Source organism: Leucoraja erinacea, chromosome 33 (assembly GCF_028641065.1).
Source record: "Leucoraja erinacea ecotype New England chromosome 33, Leri_hhj_1, whole genome shotgun sequence".
Lineage (NCBI taxonomy): Eukaryota > Metazoa > Chordata > Chondrichthyes > Rajiformes > Rajidae > Leucoraja > Leucoraja erinaceus.
In genome coordinates, this window is record NC_073409.1 from 7726127 (window position 1) to 7748470 (window position 22344).

Genomic DNA, 22344 nt, shown 5'->3' on the forward strand with positions numbered 1-22344 from the left:
CCAATTTCTACTTCAAATGAGCAACATCCAGTTTTTTTTTAACCAACACAGAGGAAAAACTATATATGATTACAATTGAGCCATTCACAGTGTTTCAGATACATGATGAAGGGAAATAACGTTTAGTGCAAGATAAAGTCCAGCAAAGTTCCATTAAAAGTAGTCCGTGCATCTCCAGTGAGGTAGAACGTAGCTCAGGACCGCTCACCGGTTGTTGATGGAATGGTTCAGTTGCCTGATAACAGGTGGGAAGAAAATGTCCCTGAATCGTGATGTGTACGTTGCTCAACTTCTTTCCAGTTGTGGACCAAACATGGATAGGTTACAGAGGTGAGATGAGGGCCATCACTCTTGTCATTTTACTGAGAGTAGCGTGAAGGAGCAATTCACTCTCATGGGGATGAGGTGACAATCTCAACAATGACTGCGTTCATGCCTTGCTGAAGGAGAGAAGGTTGTGCTTGTTGCAGGCAAACAACTTGATGCCAGAATATTGGTGTAGGAATTCTATAACAAACTCAGCGTCCAGACTCTGCAAATAATTCATGACCACTCCTTCATCATAAGAGTGATGTATACCAATGACGTTGCAATACTGAAATAATAATTGGTGCCCATGGATGTCAAGTCTTTGCCCGACTTTGAATTGGCACTTTCCAGACTATGGGGAGAAGGTGGGAACTCCATCTGCAAGGACCCTTTCTGGCTTGGAAATATCGGCTTTACTGTTCATCCGTGCTCTGTCAAGATGCTGTAACTCTCTGTATAACCTCACTGCGCGAGAGCGCTCATCACGAGGAGCGTGGCACAATGGTGCAGCGGTAGAGTTGCTGCCTCACAGCGTAAGAGACCCGGGTCCAATCCTGACCACGGGAGCTGTCTGTATAGAGTTTGTACATTCTCCTCGTGACCTGCGTAGGCTCTCTCCAGGTGCTCTGGTATGCTGCCACTAAACTACACTCGGACTCACACTGTTCAAGGAGGCCTCCTGGAGGAGAAATAAAAGCCGCTTTGAAGTGGGGATTCCATCCTGTGGTGAATAAACAGAAAGTCACTCCACAGATGTGGAAGGGCAGAAGGAGAAAGACAGACATTTTGCCTTGGACTAAAATTAAGTCCAAACATGACTTTGTGAGCATTAGTGCGTCCAACTTACACTTTGGGCCAAGGATGTTTTCAAAATTATGTCCATGGATATCCAATTCTATCAATCAATCAATCAATCAAGACAATTAATCAAAACTTTTATTGTCATTTAAAAATACATCGATATATGCAATTCTAAACGAAATTCCGTTGCATTTGGCTCCCCATGCAACACAAAAATAAACAGAAGGAAAATGGATAAAAAGATAAAATGGATAAAAAGATTAAATAGATAATAGTGGCAGCACAGTACATGGCATTCAAGAGTCTGATGGCCCGTGGGAAGAAGCTGTTGCAAAATCTTGACGTTCTGCTCCTTATGCTACGATATCTTTTGCCCGAGGGCAGCAGAGTGAACAGTCCATGATGGAGATGTGTGGGGTCCTTTATACTACTGCTGGCCTTAAACAAGCAATGTTTGCTCGCAATGTCCCCGATTGAGAGTGGAGAAGTCCCGATGATTTTTTCAGCCGTCCTCACCACTCTCTGCACGGACTTCCAGTCGGAGGCTTTACAGTCTCCAAACCAACAGTAACTCGTGCCACAATTTCCCAGCCGAAGTTAAAGTGGACCGAGCAATGGCAGGTGTTGTTTAATTCAGATAAAACCATCCATCATCAGTTCACACTAGACCCTACTTTCACATCCACTCCTTACACATTCCAGGCAATTTACAGAGGCCAATTGATCTGCAAATCAGTTCATCCTTTGGATGTGAGAGGAAATCAGAACACCTGGAGGAAACCCACGCTGCCACAGGGAGGACGTGCAAACTCCACACAGGCAGTACCCAAGGGCAGGATCGAACCCCAGGTAACTGGCGCTGTGAGGCTACCAACTGCGCCACTGTGCCACCCTTGGAATGTAACCATTGGAGAGAACAGTTGGCACTCTGACAACTGAAGGTTTAGCGCAGGTGCCTGAAGAGAGAAGTGGGGGGAAGGTAGAAAGAGAGGAGCATAGTTTAATTTAGTTTAGTTTAGAGCCACAGCACAGACACAGGCCCTTCGGCCCAACTTACCCACACTGACCAGTGATCCCCACACACTATCCTACACTAGGTACAATTTACAATCTTTACCAAAGCCACTTAACCTACAAAGCTGTACGTCTTTGGAGTACGCGAGGAAAACCCACGGGGAGAACATACAAACTCCACACAGAAAGTAACCATAGTCCGGATCGAACCTTAGTCTCTGGCGCTGCAAGGCAGTAGCTGGGCTGCCCCACAGTTTGGACTCCTTGCCCTGTCCTGACCCAAACACAATGAACCATGAAGAATACCAATTTCTAAGGCTTCTGTTACAGTAGCTGCCCAGGATATTCTGCTGCCAATGAGAATCCCTGTGACTGTGCCATGACTATCATTGACCAGTAAAGCAGTAAATGGCCAAGCTGCTCCATACCCAGCAAGCTTGCATAAGCGCAGCGATTTAGGGATAAAATTGGCCAGATACCAGGTGAACTCACCCATTTTTGTACGAATCATGTGTTGCGACTGTTTGCAGCCATCTGAGAGGGCAAATCTTTCATTTCAAAGCTGACAAGGGACTGCCGTGTATGTCAAGTAAAACTAGATTTAGCACCTGACAACCGCTACAGGAAACACATGCTCTGGAAACGCTCCAGCTTCAGCTCTCACTAATTTCTCTGTTGAATATTTGGACACAAAGAGCGCCCTTCACGGCGAGCTCCAGATACGACTCTGGTTGACCGGAATGTTGAGGGCAAAGTGTCAGGAGGACGATCAGCGGCCGAATCAAGAGTTGGATGGAACTTTAAACCCAGTTTTAAAAATAAGAACATTATTGTGATGACATCACTCATAGAAAAGGACATGGCTTATCATTTGGCAGACAAAAATGCTGGAGAAACTCAGGGGGTGAGGCAGCATCTATGGAGCGAAGGAATAGGCGTTGTTTCGGGTCGAGACCCTTCTTCAGACTGATGTGGGGGTGGAGGGGCGGGAAGAAGAAAGGCTTATATCATTTAACAGTCTGTGTGCACCCTTCACTAAAATTGTGGCTTATCTGAAACGCATCTTTTTCTCTTGGCATCTGACATGTGGTTTCAGACGTGGTTTGACAATCTGGCTTGACCCCATAGAAAGCATCCTATCGAGATGCTTCACAGTTTGGGAAGGCAATTCTGTGCCCAGGACTGCAAGAAACTACAAGGGGCTGTATGCCAGCTCATCACACAAAACAGCCTCCCCTCCATCCACTCCATCTACACTTGAAGCTACCTCAGGAAAGCAGCCAACCTAACCAAGGACCACTCACACCTTGGTCATTCTCCCTTCTCCCCACTCCTGTGGGGCAGAAGATACAAAACGTTGGAAGTACGTACCATCAGCTCCTTCCCCACTGTTATCAAACTCTTGAACGAACCTCTCATATGCTAAGGATGTATCTACAATCTTCCAATCTACCTCGTTACGACACTCGCACTTTTTCATTTGCACCTTCTCTCTAGTTATAACACTATATTCCACATTCTGTATATATTTTTTCTTTTGGGCTTCCTATTAGATTCTCTCCCATTCACTTGGACCCAAGTTCCCAGCCCTCCGCTCAGTTGCCAGAATCCCCCTGTAAACTCAACTGCTCATGTTCACCACACTCGCTTGAAACTGAGCAGGTTCACTGAAATGTTATCGCACAGCATCTTTTGAAAAATAGGGAACCAAAAGTATGTTGAAGTACAAATAAATCAAACACTCGATTGTCCATAAAATCTATTATTCTGGTGCCAATACAGTCCCGAGTGTGCAGAATAACCGAGTTTTACTGTAAAGCCAAGAGTGAGTCTGCAGTACCGATCTGAATTCACTGTCATTCTATCGCTGCTACAGTGGTTCTTGTAGATCACTGCATCTTCGCCGTATACCCACTCGGGGCTAAAGGACATGGTACCGAAGCACATTGTTGAATGGTTAATGCATTGCAGCCAAACCGGCCCCACCCCACATCTGGGCTAGTTAAAATAGTACTTTTTGATGAAATCCTGTGGGGCTGTTCACTCTCAGTTCAAGCCAATCTCTGCTGTGTTGCAAACGAAGAAACAGAAGCACCTAAAATAATATTGCAGTCATAGTTTTAAACTGAAGACATGAAATGGAGAGCTTTTGTCAGCTCTGCTGGTGTCCTCAGTCAGCTCGCGGCTGGGGCATATATAGTGACCGTGCAGCTGGAACCATTGCAAAGATAAATCTGATGAATTCCCAGCCTACTCTCTTCACAGTAGAAGATTTCTGCAGAGATGTTTGTATTTAAAAAGACATTTTGAAATGCTCAGTAGTCACACAATTGATTATATTGTCATTTGGGTCCAGAAACTATTTAATAAGCAGAGTTGGTATAATTCTGTACAACCATCTTGTGTGTCGTTTCACAAAGTCGATGATGAATCTTTTGCCAGCTGTGCTATGCCTTTGGACCCTGCTGCCTATTTGTTACCGCTGGATGCTTTTATCAGCTCTCCAAACTCCCAGTCTAATTGTTTGAGTGCTTCAGATGACAAATCCCTCCTGTCGATATTTTAGCAGAGGATCAACCTGATTAAATAAATGTTACAATAACCTTGTCCCAGATACAAATACCTCACCATAAAAATGCTGCAGCCAGTTTTGGCATTTTTCATGCATTGAAAATGAACAGTGATGAGAATAATAAACTTTAGACTTTAGCGATCCAGAAGCAGGCCCTTCAGCCCACTGGGTCCTTGCCATCCAATGATCACCCCGTACACTAACACTCTCCTACACACTAGAGACAATTTACAAGTTCACCAAAGCCAATTAACATTCAAACCTGTCTGTCTTTGGAGTGTGGGGGGAAACCGGAGCACCCGGAGAAAACCCACACGGTCTTGCGGAGAATGTACAAACTCAGTACAGACAGCACATGTGGTCAGGATTGACCCTAGGCCTCTGGCGCTGTAAGGCAGCAACTCTATCGCTGCACCACCGTGCTTATTTCAGGTCACACCGTCTGTTTCACTTCTCAAAGCAGAAAAGCCGGAGATGTGTGTTTGCTATCCTGAGAGGTGCAGCCTCACCGTTCTGCTGCTACTGTTGTTAATTCTATTATACCCCTGCATTGCTTCAAAATACATTATATTGTGTATGGATCAAAATTACCACAACATTCGCTTGTTTGGTCTAACCTACTGGTGTGAATGTAACATTACTTTTCAATTCTATCCCACTAAAAATAAACCCAGGTTTTCAATCTGCTTTTCTAATGGCCTTATTTACCAAGAACTTGTTTTAATAATTTGCGTATTTGCATTCTGGGATCCATGCTCTAAAATCCCATTGTTATTCTTATTTTCGGAGTAACATGTGAGCTGTTTATCCCTGTTGTCAGAGCCAGTATTTCTCCTACATCAACAAGATCATTTTGCCAATTGTATGAGCACCCCTCCCCTTTATTTAGTCTTTCTGTTATTTGTTGCCAGTGTTGACTATGGATTGTAATTTAGTAGTCTGCACGTTTAGGAACTCTATTTTAGATTCTAAAAACGTAAGGTTTATCATACATTCTGAACCTGTCTTCCAATCTTTTGCCTTGGTCCTTATATTCTTCGTTTCAGCATGCCTGTATCCACAGTTGCTACTTGTGTCATGTCTTCATCCACTCTGAATGTATTCCTATTCATATTCATATGTTATGTATGAATGCACTCAGGTTTCCAAAGACTTCCAGTATGATAGCATACTGTTACCCTACCTAAAAATTCAACGTGGTTGATGCTTCAAGAAACATTTTCCATTAGATTCCTTTTATTTTATGTCTTAATGTTGTACGGCAATGAATCTGTTATTCCCAGCACATGCTCTATCTTACTTTTAAATATAAAGTATAATATTAGTCAGCGGTCGATCCTCAGGCAATAGATATGTTTTTATTAACGATGTGTAATATTGCCTTCACTCTCACTTCTCTACAATCTTTTAAAATATTTAGAAGCAAAATGTTTGGACTTCCCCTTGTGTTAAATTTTTCAACGTCACTACTGTTTTGACTCCCTGTTTCCATACTAAGATTCCTTTAAAAGACATTTGGACAGGTACATGGATAGGAAAGGTTTAGAGGGAGATGGGCCAAAGCAGGCAGGTGGAACTCGTGCAGATGGGGCATCTTTATCGGCTTGGCAAGTTGAGCCAAAGAGCCTGTTTCTCTATTTATATGCATGTGGAATATTTTTAATTCTTTCTTGCATTCCCTGATGATTTTGTTCCATGGTTTGATTTTACCTTGTGAATTGTATTTGGCTTCACTCCCTGCCTCTTCGTGATTTCCCTTGGTCTGCTCTCCTCATACTTAATGAATGCCTCTTTCTTCAACTTCATATTTTTAATGCCTTCATATTATTCATCTGCTCTTATTAGTGCTTGGTTTGTTCTTGGGTTTTTTTTCTGCGGAAAATTAGTATTAAATAATTTCCACTGCAGTTCTACGTCATTGGTTGCTGATATTGTTGGCAGGTTTATTTTCCACACTCATGTCCATCTTCAATATTATCCTAAATCATATCAGTTGGCCACTGCCGCACCAGATACTCATCTGCTATTGGGTGCGGTTTTAAATCTTTGCCTCTCATACTCAGTTAGAAAGGAATCCTGTGGAAACTCCCCATCTTAATCCACTTTATCTAACCAATTATTTTTTGCGGTGATTGAAATCCCAGTGGTTATTTGTTAGTTTAGTTTAGTTTAGAGACACAGCGCGGAAACAGGCCCTTTGGCTCAATTTGTCCATGCCAACTAAAATGCCCCATCTAAGCTTGTCCCATGGTCTGTGTTAGGCCCATATGTAAACCCTTCCTCTATACTTACTCTCCACAAATATTTTAAATGCTCAGATTCAGATTCAGATTCAATTAATTGTCATTGTCAGTGTACAGTACAGAGACAACGAAATGCATTTTCCCATCTTAATCCACTTTATCTAACCAATTATTAAATGCTGTTATTGTACCTGCCTTTTCTGGCAGCTCATTCTATGTGCCCACCACCCTTTGAGTGAAAAAAGGTGCCCCTCTGGTTTGTATAACAACATGCCCCTCTCACCTTCAACCTTTTTCCTATGATTTTAGATTCCCCAACACTGGACAAAAGACTCTGTGCATTCACACTATCTATTCCCCTCTTGGTTTTACACACCCCCATAAGATCACGCGCAGCTTCCTGTACTCCATGGAATAAAGTCCTACCTTGCGCAATCTCTCCCTATAGCTCAGACCCTCAAGTCCTGGCAACATTCCCGTAAAACTTCTCTGCACTCTTTTCATGTTAACAACATCCTTCCTATGACAGGGTGACAAAAGCCAAACACAATGCTACAAAAGTGGCCTCACCAATGTCTTGTACAACAGTGACATAACGTCCCAACTTCTATACTTAATACCCTAACTGATGAAGGCCAATGTACCAAAAGCCTTGTTTATCGCCCTTTCAACATGCGCCTCCACGTTCAGGGAACTGTGTATCTGTGCTTCCAGACCCCCCCCCTACAACACTCCCAAGAGCAGAGAATTCACTACGAAGGTCTTGCCATGGTTTGACTTCCCATAATGCTACACCTTGCTGTTATCTGTATTAAACGCCACTAGCTATTCATCAGCCCACTACACATCTGGTCAAGAGTCAGCTGTAATTTTTGATAACGGCCAACACTATCTATGATACCATCCACTCCTCTGCCTAACTTCCATTTTTATACCAAACTGTACCTATTGATAAGATGCTGCACAAATGCCTTATTGTTTGATACATTTTCACTGACAGGTTCCACCTCAATCAAAAGATAGTATCTCTCAATCTCACACTGTAGTATTAGATTTATATTCTAATGTCTCCAGGATGGGAGAGATGAGTGGGGCAACATTCTTCCGTTCTTATCTGGCAACGGCGGGTTCGAAGAAGGGCAAAATACCAGAACACTCAATTGTCAGTTGAAACAACTCCAGGCACAGCTAGTATATATAACTGCTTCCATACAGCTCCAGTGACTTGAGTTCAATCCTGATTAGGACGGGTTTCAGGGGTTATGGGGAGTAGGCAGGAGAATGGGGTTGAGAGGGAAAGATAGATCTGCCATGATTGAATGGCAGAATAGACTTGATAGGCCGAATGGCCTAATTCTGCTCCTATAACATATGACCATGAACTGATCTTGGGTGCTGTTAATGTTGAGTTTGCATGGTAGTGTTGTGACTGTATAGGTTTCCCTATGTGCTCTGGATTCCTCCCAGATTCCAAAGATGTGCAAGTTAGTAGGTTAGTCAGATTGTATCTTGCCCTTGCACAGGTGGGTAACAGAATCTGGGGCTAGTTTTTGAGATTGTGGGATGACTAACCTGGAATTCATGTAGGATTAGAATGAATTGGTCGTTGATGAATGATACAGGCTCAATGGGCCGAAGGGCCTGTTTCGGGGCAGTATACCTCCACGTAACAGAAAGATACAAAAATAGTTGGAATTGGTGGGAAACCTGTTTACAGATATGAGTGGATAAATTAGTTGCACGAGTTAAAAAGGTTTGCTTTCATAAGCTGCCTGCCAAATGGAGTGAACATTAGCATTTTCCTCTCTGTAGACTTTACCGTTACGAATGCAATTTATTTGACTTTTTAATGAAATGAATATGGCCGTCTCCCCTGTTATTAGAGAGAAATGTATATCTTGCACCAGAATGATGATTAAAAACAATGCAATACAGTGTGGTTACTGGAACCTGTCCTAGATAATGACTCTTTTTACCATCTGTGCACCAGTGGCCTCCAGCTCCCTGGCCTTTGTGTGAAAAGGAGTTGAAAAACAGTGCCTGTAGATCACATTCCATTTGCTCTCAGGTGAGCCTATTTAAGTTTCCCTTTGAAGTCTGAAATGGAAATGTTTCAAATTCTTAAAAGTAAGACATTTCAGAGTATCATTAAAACAAGCTTATTGCCACAAAGAGATTAATCTTCATTTCCCATTCTAACTCAAGGGGCTGTTCCTTCAGTCTGCCTTGTAGGCTGAGCAGTCCAAATTATGTGGGTGTCTCAGTTGAGCAACTGGTAAAGCTCAGATACAGAGAACTACTGATGCTGGTTTACACACAAGGACACAAACTGCTGGAGTTACTCAGGCAGCATCCCTTTAGAATACGGATTGTTGAAGTTTTGGTTTGGGACACTTCTTCAGTCTGAATAAGGGTACCAACCTGAAACGTCACCTACCCATGTTCTGCAGAGATGTTACCTGACCCGCTGAGTTACTCCAACACTGGTAAAGCTGCTGACTCAGAGCTCCAGTGACTTGGTTTCAATTCTGATGTGATGATGTCTCTGTGGAGTTTTCATGCTCTCTCTGTGAACATGTGAGTATTCTAAGGGTGCTCTGGTTTCCTCCCACATCCTGAGAATGTGCAGGTGGTTAGGTATATTGACCATTGTTAATTGCCCCTAGAGTGTCGATCAATTTAATTCGAGTTTATTGGGACATGCACAAATACAATGCAGCATCTATGTGCCTGCAATGCTGCTGCATCACAGGCACATTGATGCAACAGTGCATTTGTGCAAAACAAGACATCAGTGTACAAACAGAATTAGTGAACAAATCCATGGTAGTGCAAGAGGTGGTCTGTAGTACCCATAGGTGAGGGGTAGAATCTGGAGGGAGTTAATGAGAATGTGAGGAGTATAAATAGGTTAACATAGGGTCGGTATTAATGAGTGCTTAATGGTCAGTTCAAACAGTGGGCCAAAGGGCCTGTTTCTGTGCTGTATCTCCATGACGCTATAACAGGTGGGCAGCTTATGCTCAAGATATTTGATGTTGTTCCCCTTCACGAAGCCGCAGTTACCCAGAACGTCTGTGTTGTGCTCACATTCTCCCGTCACTTGAAAACTGCAGCTAAGTTGCCATCTTTCCAGTGCAATCAAAATGATCGTTCTTGGATAGAAACTGCTGTCAGGCTGATCCCTGACTCCAGATGCTGCAGATTTATTACCGAATTTTGGGTGTTACTTTGTGCTGAAGTCAGAAAAATGAACAAGCCTGATCTAATGTCAAATCGGTTTCCAAGAATTGGTGAGAGATATTTTCAGAGGGAAGTATCTGCTGAGATCATGGAATTTCTTTCTGAACGGTTCCCAGGTGCAGAAGCATCACTCCGGGCAGTCATGTCTGCAGCCACATCCTGCATCCTCTGTTACTGTTCCAGGGCCTGATCTGTCCTCCTATGGACCAAAGGATCTGTTTCCTTTTCCCAACCTTATCCTGTCTCCACAGCAGGGAGAACACTCTCCAACACAGGCTACTTGAGGTCATTCCTAATGATCACAGCCACACATACATACATTAGCAGACAAGTTGCAACATTAGAGTATGCCAATATTTACAATAGAAAAAAGGGTGACATAGTTGCGCAGCATTCGATTTGCTGCCTTACATCGCCAGAGACCCAGGTTTGTTCCTGACTACGGATGCTATCTGTGTGGAGTTTGCACGTTCTCTCTGTAACTGCATGGGTTTTCTCTGTGTGCTGTGGTTTCCTCCCACGCTCCAAAGACATACAGGTTTGAAGATTAATTGGCTTGGTAAAATTGTAAATTGTTCCTAGTGTGTAGGATAGTGCTGGTGTCGGAGGTGGTTGCTAGTCGGCACGGACTCTATGGCCTGTTATCACACTTTATTTCTAGTCAAAAAAGTCTGAAGAATGGCTTGACAGAAAAGTCACTGAAACTAATGGTAAATCAGTGGGGGGAACTTCTCACTAAAGGTAATGGAGAAAATGGCAATATGACAAGACAAATTCCAAGGACTAGCTTGGATTCCAGTCCAGGTTTTGGTGGAAGCAAATACATCAGCTGTGATCTCTGTCAGTACTTTTGATCTGGGAACTGATCCCCTAGATGGGAAAATGATTGCTCTGTTATTTTAGAAAGCTGGGAGAAAGAAACCAGGTAAGTAACGCCCAGTCAGGCTAAAGTCTGTCACAGGAGGTCACTGGAGTTAAGGACACAGTCACTGAACCCATTGAAAATTTCAGCTCGTTCGAAAGGTCGAATGGACTTACAAAAGGCCAGACACATCTGACAAACTTTGATAAAATATGCTGTGGGCAGGAGAGTGTACCCGAGTCTTTTTTTAATGTATATGTGTTTAATTTATACGGTGTTCTGAACAGCGTTTGATACATTTCCCCGAAGTTGTTAGTAAAAACTGAGCCTCATGAAAGTGAAGGGGAATTGTTGAGTAGGATTTATGAGTGGAATGGAGTTGTGATGGCCCATGAGAACTACTTGGAACCACATCAATCAACATTTTTAGACTACAGACAGTCAAAAGGATACCTCAAACACAGTAAGTGTGGCAGCGTTGAATTACAAGGACGTTAGTAGTTGGAAGGAATGGAGAAAACTGTAATTATGTATTTCACTGTAGCCAAGCTTGAAGTCATCCACTTTGGACCGGAGATGGCTGAAGCACTTTTTAAAGTGTGGTGAAAGGCTGCAATTACTGCAGATCCAAAGAGATTTACAGAACCATGTATGTAATCATTAGAATATAATGGGCAAGAACAGAAACTAGTGCAAGGCCTAATGAAAAGCATGAGTATACAGCGAATGGACTGGAGGACAACTGGACAAAGGTTCTGTTGAGTGTTCTGGACCTAACTTTTGGAAGCATTGCCCCAAATTCTGAATGCTAGTCCAATGAACGCTTTGTCTGTTGACGCACGGTGTAATGGTTCCGTTGTCGCTGATGCCAAAAGCCATCTGATCCTTCTCTCCCAAGGCCGGAGAGTGGAGGATGAGAGGCGGAAGGTGGGATCAAAAACCAGTGCACTGTTGTTAGGATGGTGGTGGCTGGGTTCAGTATCTGGGAGATTTGGGGATCATACGATGTCCAATTGCAGGGATGGCTGTTTAAGATCGCCCCTTGGCAAACTGGGTGGAAGAGTATAGAGTGGGGTGATATGCACCATGAGAACATGGACCGTGCTATTGTGAGTGGGGCAAGGGTATGGAGGGCCCAACACTGTTACTATCACATACCGTAGGTGTCTTGTTCTATGTTCCCAGATCTTGTCTCTTGTCCCCAGATCATCTCCAGGAGAACAAAATCCAACATCCTCTCCAATACTTCAGGGACCTTGCCTGGGTCAAGTCTCATATTGCGCAACAAGACATTAAAACCGAGAATGCTAGAAATACTCAGCCGATCAGTCAGCATCTCCAGAGTGGGAAATAGAGTTAAGGGCCTGTCCCACTGTACGAGCTAATTCAAGAGCTCTCCCGAGTTAAAAAAAAAATCAAACTCGTGGTAAGCACGTAGAATGTACGTAGCGGGTTCATCGGAGCTCGGGACGCCTCTTAGCGGCTCGTAACGCTAACGGCAGGTACTCGGGAAACGCGGTAAGCTCATGAAGGCTCGTGAAGATTTTTCGACATGTTGTACATGTGTAAGGAACTGCAAATGCTGGTTTAAACCGAAGATAGACACAAAAAAGCTGGAATAAATCAGCGGGTCAGACAGCATTTCTGGAGAAAAGAAATAGGTGACGTTTCGAGTCGGGAAGAAAAGTTTCTCCAGAGATGCTGCCTGACCCGCTGAGATACTGATCGCTTTTGTTCACCAAGGTTATTTCAGAGGAAACAGGTTTCTGGACTTAAAACATAGATCATCCACATTTCCACTGAACACTGAATAACACAAGGCTACATGGCCTACAGCTGTTCTCCTGTACAGTAATTATAGACCACTGCTCTCTGTAATTTGTCCATCAGATAATGTTGTGTTCTTGCTGTCACAATCTTATATTCTACTGTTGTCCATCTCCTCAAAAGCTTTCAAGGGTCGAGATACACATCAATCTCATTACACTGCCATTGCTTTGGAAAATAACGTTCCATGTGCCTTAGATATTAAAAAAAAATTTGTGTTAGATTCCATTTCATAGTTATGCAAATGCCAACTAATTTGTCCTGTGTTGTAGTCTTTGTACGTTTTCTATCCATCCTTAAGGGCCTGTCCCACTTTCAAGACCTAATTCACGACCTCTGCCGAGTTTGTCCTTGACTCATACTCGCAGCATGGTCGTCACAAGGTCGTAGGAGCTCGTAGGAGGTCGTAGGTAGGTCTTAGGTAGGTCGTGATGCTAGTCGTAGGTCCTTGTGGCATCAAGTAGGTCGGGGTGTTTTTCTAGCCTGATGAAAAATGTCCACGAGTAAAAAAGGTTGTGAATCAGCATGCGCCGCCAGTTTTATAACGCTCCTTTATAACAGTTGCAATTTTAAAGGAGATTAAAAACTCGCAAATGCAAATAAAACAAACTTTGAAAAGAGACGTTCTCCACCTTTAGTGGGGAAACATAGCCTCATTAATGTTCAAAGTATTCTAAAAGGTTTTGATAAATCCTCCTTGTCGGAATAAAATAAATGGATTCATTGCATTGAAGATAAGATCCCGAGACAAGTTCAATCTGGCAACGTTTAAATATATTATGTGACAAGAATTGAAAAACTTGACAGATACTTTTACTATTTTTCAAGTGACTGCAATTAATTTTAATTTTTGTTGTCTTCCTTCTTGTCTTGGAGGAAAACTCCTGCCAACTAAGGTCAGTAACATTTCCAAAAATATTGGAGCATGGATTAGACTTGGCAACGTTTCTGCCTGTGAGTCAGAAGGTTTATGTGTTCTAGCCCCCCCTCTAAACTTTGAACATGCAATGGCAGTGCAGTGCAGTACAGTCAGTGCAAAAGTAAATGAGTGTATGAACTAACCATACAACCCTAATCCTACCTCAATAACAAAGCACTATGGACCACCTCATGCACTACAGATCCACTACTGATTTACCAGTAACTGGTGGTCTGGCACCTCCTTTAATCCGGACAAAATTACGAGAGTGCACTTGAAACCACTCTGGGAAGTCCACCCTAGGCCGGGTGAGGTGGCCTCGTCGGGACTTCCACGGCCGATTGGCAGACCGAATTTTCCCCCTGCAGCCGGGATTCTGGAACTCCGGCCCGGCTGGAGGCGGCAGATCCGTTCCCATAGCCGACTTCAGCGGGCGACTTTGTGAGCCGTATCCAGGCGGGCCGTTTCGCTACACGTTCAGCTCTCAGAGCCCACGTCCTTTGTTGGTCCAGCAAGGCTCTGGAACTAAGGGTGCCGTAAAATCGGTGGTGGACCTGTACCACAAACTTATTTTATTGCTAATTGTGTTTTGCACGAATGTGCTTTTATTGCACAATTTTCTTTCTCTTTAGTCTTGCAGGAGTTATGTGTACTTTATGTTTTGTGTGTTGTCTGAGTCTGTGCCTGTGATGCAGCCGCAAGCAACATTTTCATTGCACCTGTATCTCACTATACTTGTGCTTATGACAATAAACCTGGCTTGATTTGACTTGACTTGACTTGACTTGGTGCACTGTCAAAGGTGGTGGCCTCCTTCATTTGATGCGTTGTGTTTGGAGTTCAGGTGGGCGCTGAAGTTATGGGCATTTCGCTGAGAAGAAGCAGTTTAATACGCAAGTACTGGTGCCTTGGCCAACTTTCATGTCGTAACCAGTGCCCACAAGTAATAATAAACTCACATGATCATTCATCTCATTTACCATTTGTAGAATCTATCCAGTTGACCTTTTATCAGACATACTAAGGGACTGTGGTACACTGTGAAATCGACAGAAGGGTGGAGGGTTGGGTGTTTATGCGTGCTATTTTCGTGATATTTATTTTAGTTGTTTATCTTTTAATATTTTACCTTGTATGTATCGTTAGCTTTTAGAAATGTTTGAATGGTGCACTGACTGGCTGACATTTTTTAATTTTGTTGTACATGGTTCATGTTACAATGACAATAAAGAAACTATTCTATTCTATTCTATATTCTGTGAATTCCAAATATATAACAAAACGCTATATAATTTATCAAATTTCTCGTAGAAAATCAGGTGGAACTGCTAACTGTACAAAAGCTTCCCATCCACAGAAGATTTAGCTTATTTTTTGCAAACCTTTGCGTTTTTATAGTAAGATGTTAACACATAACATGTGTGCCCTGTCCACCTCTCCCCCGCTCTCCCTGCAGCTTGACAGTAATGTGTTTTCTCTCCTTGCTGGTTTGTGACACTGTCCAAGTACAGTGAATAACACTAAAGTGTACTTGGCCTTTGAGGGGTACTTTACATTATGATGGTGCACATGGTTTTAATTTTAGAGATACAACTCGGAAATGGGCCCTTCAGCCCACAGGGTCCGCGCCGACCAGCGATCCCCATACACCCGCCAGGGACAAGTTACAATTCTTATTGAAGCTGATTAATCTACAAACCTGTACGTCTCTAGGCTGTGGGAGAAAACCGGAGCGCCCGGAGAAAACCCACGCAGCCACAGGGAGAACGTACAATCTCCGTACAGACAACACCCGTAGTCAGGATGGAACCTGCGTCTCTGCCACTGTAATCACACGCTGTCCTGTGAAGGTGTGTGAACAAGGAACGTGCAAGGAACCAGCAGAATACGGGGAGGGACGGCACTTCTGGAGCCCAGCAGCTTAATTAGTGATGTTGGATGTCTGCAATCAGCAGCTGGGAAAACTCACATGGAGCCAAGAGTGCGTTCAATCAAATCTGAAGCTGATTAGGAAGGAATTCAATTCTTGTTTATCTCTGACTCTTTACAGCAGCAACCAAGGTGGAAATATTATTTGTATGGAATAATTGATTGGCATGGTACACAATGCATAAAGGACTAACTTTGTTCAACATCTGTTTCCATACAGAATTTCCTTGATCTGTACACTGCTTAGACAAGTGGCTTATATTTCTGATTTGTATCCATTATCTGGTAACATGAGGCCAGGGATAGTTCCCACTCTGTTGCCAATGCTGCGCGCATTGTGTCAGATTGTCCCCATGATCTGGGCTTGGCTGCTCCCCGCTGGCGATATTCCAGGGTCGACAGGTTCCAACTGGTGCTCGCATTCTGGGGCGGATGGTGGGACGGGAGATGTCTACGGCTCTGAACGCTGTTGAGACCAAAACAACTACTGAAAACAAAGTAAAGTCTTCCACTTCACAGAGACGGTTCACAGTTCACTGGTCGGTCTGGGCAAGTTCCTGTGTCCACTCCCTGACTCTATGAGAGCAAATAATCTTCGAGCGAATTTGATGGAAATAGACAAAAAAGTGCAGGACGAAGAGAAAAAGGATGGGCCAGAACCATTCTTCAGACACATTTGATTTGATTATAACATTTGCTGATCTGTTTTTTTTGTTACTGACTCAATGACAGATTTGAGATCTTTCATAGCTCTGTGCTCTAACCATCGAATCTTCTTTTATTTCAGCATTTGATGTGTTCTGGTCTCTGGTGTCTGGTGGAGGAAGACCTGCCATGCAAAACAAAATTGGATCCTCCCTTAGACGGAACGGAGTGTGGTGTTGACAAGGTGAGTTCACTGCCTGTCGTGTTCTATTAGACCCAGTATTACTGTACATTTGTGTGAAACCCTTATAGATTTACCATGGGCCAAGCACTCCGAGTAGTCCTATTCCAGAAAACCTGGCACGGTGGCCATGTACATCGGTTCATAAATTCATAAGTGATTAGGAGCAGAATTAGGCCATTTGGCCCATCAAGTCTATTCAGCCATTCAATCATGGCTAATCTATCTTTCCCTCTCAATCCCATTCTCCTGCCTTCTCCCCATAACCCCTGACACCCGTTGTGAGTGAACAAACTGCTTGTTGAACAAACAGACTGCAGCTGAATTTGCAACAAAAAAAGGAGAGAAATTTGAGCTCCATAACTCAGCAAAGTGGGCAGTCATTTGGGTTGGAAACCCTTCCTCTGGATTCTTGCCTCATAGCTCCAGTAGTATGGGTTTAATCGTGATTCAGGTGAAGTCTGCACATTCTCCATAGGTTTCCTCAGGGTGCTTCTGTTTCCTCCCACATCCTATACGGGAGGTTGGTTGGTGGGTTGTGTAGGAACAAAGAATTGCAGATGCTAGGTAATACACAAAACAACACAAAATATAGGCTTAACTCAGCAGGTCAAGCAGCATCTCTGGAGCACTTGGGCCAGCCGTGGAGGCCAAGTCAATTGATATTTTTAAGGTGGAGTTTGACAGATTCTTGATTAGTAAGAGAGTCAGGGGTTATGAAGAAAGGCAAGAGAATGGGGTGAAGAAGGAAAGATAGATCAGCCATGATTGAATGGCGGGGTAGACTTGATGGACCGAATGGCCTTATTTCACTCCTTGAACTTCTGAACTTCTGAAATGCATATTGTCGTAGTATCATACAGCACAGAAACAGACACTATATGCCGTGAGTCCACTCAAACCCTCAACCACCCATTTGCAAGAATCCTACATTGACCCCAAATGTTTATCCTCCCATATTCCCATTAAATTCCAAGATACAATACAATACAATACAATTTATTTGTTGTCATTTGAACCCAGAGGTTCAAACAAAATTTGGTTTCTGCAGTCATACAAACAAGAAGAAGAACCAAGACACAACACAATTTACACAAACATCCATCACAGTGAATCTCCTCCTCACTGTGATGGAAGGCAAAGTCTTATCTCTCCCCTGCACTCCTCATTCTCCTCCCGATGTCAGAGTCAAAGCCCCCTGCTGGCGATGGTAAATAAATCCCGCGGCAATTATAAAGCCACGCTGGGTGATGCAAGGCCGCACTCCGGGTGTTGGTGTTGGAGCCCCCGGTGTGCGCTGGCAAGTCCCGCGGCCATTTAAAGCCGCGCCGGGGCGATGTAAGGCCCCGCTCCAGGTCATCCTCAACCCCGCAAATCGGGCGGGAAAAGTCGCCGTTGCGGAAGCCCCGAAAAGCAGTCTCCCACCAGGGACCCGCGGGCTCCCGGTGTCACCGTCCACAGCCCCCGAATCTCCTGGGTCGGGCCGCAGCAGCGCGCCACCACAGCTCCTCCCGCTCCGAACTCGGCCAGCTCCACGATAGTGGGTAAGTCCGCAGGCTCCGCGACTGGAGCCTCAGGTCGTTCCGGTTGGAGGCCGCTCCACGGTGCTCGGCCCCAACGACAACGGAGACCCGACATGGGGAAAGGTCGGGTTCTCCGTGCAGGGGAAAGATTTTAAAAAAGTTTCCCCCCCCCGCCCCCCCATACTACCACCCATCTACAGATTGAGAGCATCTTACAGTGGGTCCATGGCTGTACAAGACACTGAGGCCACTGACTGCTCCACATGGGTCCATCCAAGGAGAATTTCGGAAATGGTGATCAGAGAACCAAGTTTCCCGTGCGTTTGTGTCCTACCCAGTGGAGGATTGTTTTGTTTACAGGATGTGGGGCCAGGAACAAGAACAAGGGGGCGTGTGGCAAGAGCTGGCGCCGAAGATGTGTAATTTCCCTCAGAAACAGATTCCTAACCTGGTACTAAATGCTCTGTGTGTGGCCAGCCAACCAATTTTAAAACACTGTTTCCCATCTCCAAGTGGGGGGCAGAGTCCAAGTGGCAGGTGTTGGGACTGGCAGCACTGCCCCAGGATACAGCCCTCCCTCAGAAACTTACTCCACAATGTACGCTGCGGACAGTGTCCTTGTACTGAACCTTTACCTCACTTGCTCCAGTTTCTCTGGTAAGGAAAATGCAAGCTTCAGAGAGTTTGAATAACTCTTGATGTAAATCTTGAGGCCTCAGTTCCTGTGACCCCAGCAGAACCCATGCCAAGTACAGTCAAGGTTCAGCAAAGTCTTTTTTAGAGGCCTCTTTAAGGTGGAATTCTGCAGCTGATGATAACTAAGTGTAACAGGGAATGAGATGTGTATTGGCCTCGGTACACTCCACTTATCTTTGCTGAGGCACAGCATGTCCTGCTTTTAAATCGAAGGAGCAGTGGCGACGAGAGAGATGGAGCTAAGAGATTTGGGAATCCATGCACACAACCCAATAATAGCCAGAGGAAAGTTACAAAAAAACAATCGCGAAGGTTAATTAAATTTTTCAATTCAGCAGGCTGCAATGTTTAAAGGGCTGAAAGTTATCTTGCAAGCAGGGTCGATCATACCTGGAGTTACTCTGGAATAGCAATGTGGCATTTTATTGCAAATTAGAAATTGGAAGTTTCAGATAGAGGAATGGTTCAGCTTGCATTGCAATGGAGTTTAGTCTAAAGCACGAAAATTGACCATCATTGGATCAATCGCTGCCACTGAGACCCTGTATATTTGGTGATGGGAAGCAGTGTGTGAATAGCTGGGTACCAGCACAAGTCACTTAGCACCACCACACAAATCTGGGCCACATCACTAGTGATGAAGAGTTTTTTTATTTGAGTCATAGAATCAAGCAGCATGGAAGCAGACCATTCGGCCCAACATGCCCTCGCCGACCTTGCGTGCCCCATCTATCAATGTTTTCCAAAGATACTGCTTGTCCCATCGAGTTAATCCAGCACTTTGTGTCTTTTTTTGTAAACCAGCATCTGTAGTTCCTTCTTTAGACATGATTTGCATTTTTTTACATGCTACGCCATATTATAATAGATTTTCCAGTGAACCCGATGAGTTTAACAGAAGCAGATGTGCAAGTACTCCGGACCCTGGCTCTGGATGCAAACCTGACCTCTGGTCTGCTGGACCCTGTCTCCAATAACAACCCTTTGTCCAGCTCCCAGCTCACATTGTGGTCGAACGAGTGAGCCCAATGTCAAACCAGCATAACTCCCAAACACTTGGAGACCGGACTATCAGAGTTTTACTCAACAGGGCAGCACGGCGGCGCAGACATAGAGTTGCTGCCTTATAATGCTTACAGCGCCAGAGACCCGGATTCGATCCCAACTACGGGTGCTGTCTGTACCAAGTTTGTACATTCTCCCCGTGACCGCATGGGTTTTCTACGAGATCTTCGGTTTCCTCCCGCACTCCAAAGATGTACACGTTTGTGGGTTGATTGGCTTGGTATAAATGTAAATTGTCCCTAGTGTGTGTTGGACAATGTTAATATGAGGATCTCTGGTCGGTGTGGACTCGATGGGCTGATGGGCCTGTTTCCACGCTGTATCTCTAAACTAAACTAAAAATTAAAGATTTCATCTCCAATTTGACTCAATCTTCCTGCACAAAATATTGGGAATATGGGAGCTCCACCATCAATACGTATCACAATCTCTGTTCCACATCCCCCAGCTTGGTCACCTCCTAACTTTCCAGTAACCTCTTGGGATGTTTCTTGAATCTGTCTACTATTAATGATTGGATTTTGAAATCACTTTGTGGGTGTGCTGGTGCAGATTTTAACAAAGGCTCTGTCTTGTCGTTCAAGTGGTGCAGATCAGGGAAGTGCGTCAGCAAAACGCCTATCCCTGAGCACCTGGATGGCGACTGGAACAGCTGGAGCCAGTGGAGTATGTGCAGCCGCACCTGTGGAACCGGAGCCAGGTTCAGGCAAAGAAAATGCGACAACCCCCCGTAAGTTGATTCCACTAGAAAGCGGGCTGTGAGTTCTCATTGTGTTGAGATGGTTGCCTTTGGCCATGTGCATCTGGCAACCCTGAGCCCAGGCACATGGTGCCAATTCTTCAGTGTCAGCGACATGTGTTAAATACAGGAAGCCACTCCTTCACCTCAATTATGCTTTCGAACTAAGAATTAACCCCAAGACGGTAGCAAAGTTTGTGATTAATGTTTGGTTAGTCCTTACATAGAAACATAGAAACATAGAAATTAGGTGCAGGAGTAGGCCATTCGGCCCTTCGAGCCTGCACCGCCATTCAATATGATCATGGCTGATCATCCAACTCAGTATCCCGTACCTGCCTTCTCTCCATACCCTCTGATCCCCTTGGCCACAAGGGCCACATCTAACTCCCTCTTAAATATAGCCAATGAACTGGCCTCAACTACCCTCTGTGGCAGAGAGTTCCAGAGATTCACCACACTCTGTGTGAAAAAAGTTCTCCTCATCTCGGTTTTAAAGGATTTCCCCCTTATCCTTAAGCTGTGACCCCTTGTCCTGGACTTCCCCAACATCGGGAACAATCTTCCTGCATCTAGCCTGTCCAACCCCTTAAGAATTTTGTAAGTTTCTATAAGATCCCCTCTCAATCTCCTAAATTCTAGAGAGTATAAAGCAAGTCTATCCAGTCTTTCTTCATAAGACAGTCCTGACATCCCAGGAATCAGTCTGGTGAACCTTCTCTGCACTCCCTCTATGGCAATAATGTCCTTCCTCAGATTTGGAGACCAAAACTGTACGCAATACTCCAGGTGTGGTCTCACCAAGACCCTGTACAACTGCAGTAGAACCTCCCTGCTCCTATACTCAAATCCTCTTGCTATGAAAGCCAACATACCATTCGCTTTCTTTACTGCCTGCTGCACCTGCATGCCTACCTTCAATGACTGGTGTACCATGACACCCAGGTCTCGCTGCATCTCCCCCTTTCCCAATCGGCCACCATTTAGATAATAGTCTGCTTTCCCGTTTTTGCCACCAAAATGGATCCTTACCGCGCAGTTGCGTACAAATTATCGTGTGCAGTTCCTGACGCCCCATTACAGGAAAGATGTGTTCAAGAAGGAACTGCAGATGCTGGAAAATCGAAGGTAGACAAAATTGCTGCAGAAACTCAGCGGGTACGGCAGTATCTATGGAGCGAAGGAAATAGGCAACGTTTCGCCCCGAAACGTTGCCTATTTCCTTCGCTCCATAGATGCTGCCGTACCCGCTGAGTTTCTCCAGCAATTTTGTCGACCACAGGAAAGATGTGGAAGCTTTAAAGGGTGCAGAAGAACTTTACCACAATGCTGCCTGGATTAGTGGGTATGAGTTATAAAGAGAGTTTGGACAAACTTGGATTTGCTGGAGGTTGAAGGATTGATTCATAAAATAATGAGAGGTGTAGATAGGGTAGACAGTCAGGATCCTTTTTCCCCAGGATGGAAGTGTCAAATGCTAGAGAGTTTAGCTTTACTGTGAGCGGGACAAAGTTTAAAGATGGGTGGGGTAGGTTTTTTGACACAGACAGTGGTGGGTACCTGGAATTATTAATGGCTAGTAAGTGAAAATAGTTACCAACTAACTACTCACCCTGCAATTAGTTCAATAAACAAAGGCAAGAAATGGGATTAATGTGAATGGATGGTTGAAGGTCCATCGCGGACTGAATGGGCCAAATGACATGTTTCTGTGCT

At 44.3% G+C, this 22344-nt stretch overlaps 1 protein-coding gene across 1 annotated transcript in view; it reads left to right on the forward strand.

Moving 5' to 3' along the window:
- adamts17 (ADAM metallopeptidase with thrombospondin type 1 motif, 17) overlaps window positions 1–22344 on the forward strand; it is a 179157-nt gene that overhangs the window by 94340 nt on the left and 62473 nt on the right. Inside the window, exons 11-12 of the mRNA XM_055661163.1 lie at window positions 16507–16608; window positions 20474–20619. Of these exons, the coding sequence (XP_055517138.1) occupies window positions 16507–16608; window positions 20474–20619 (248 nt within the window). The remainder of the gene's footprint in view (window positions 1–16506; window positions 16609–20473; window positions 20620–22344) is intronic.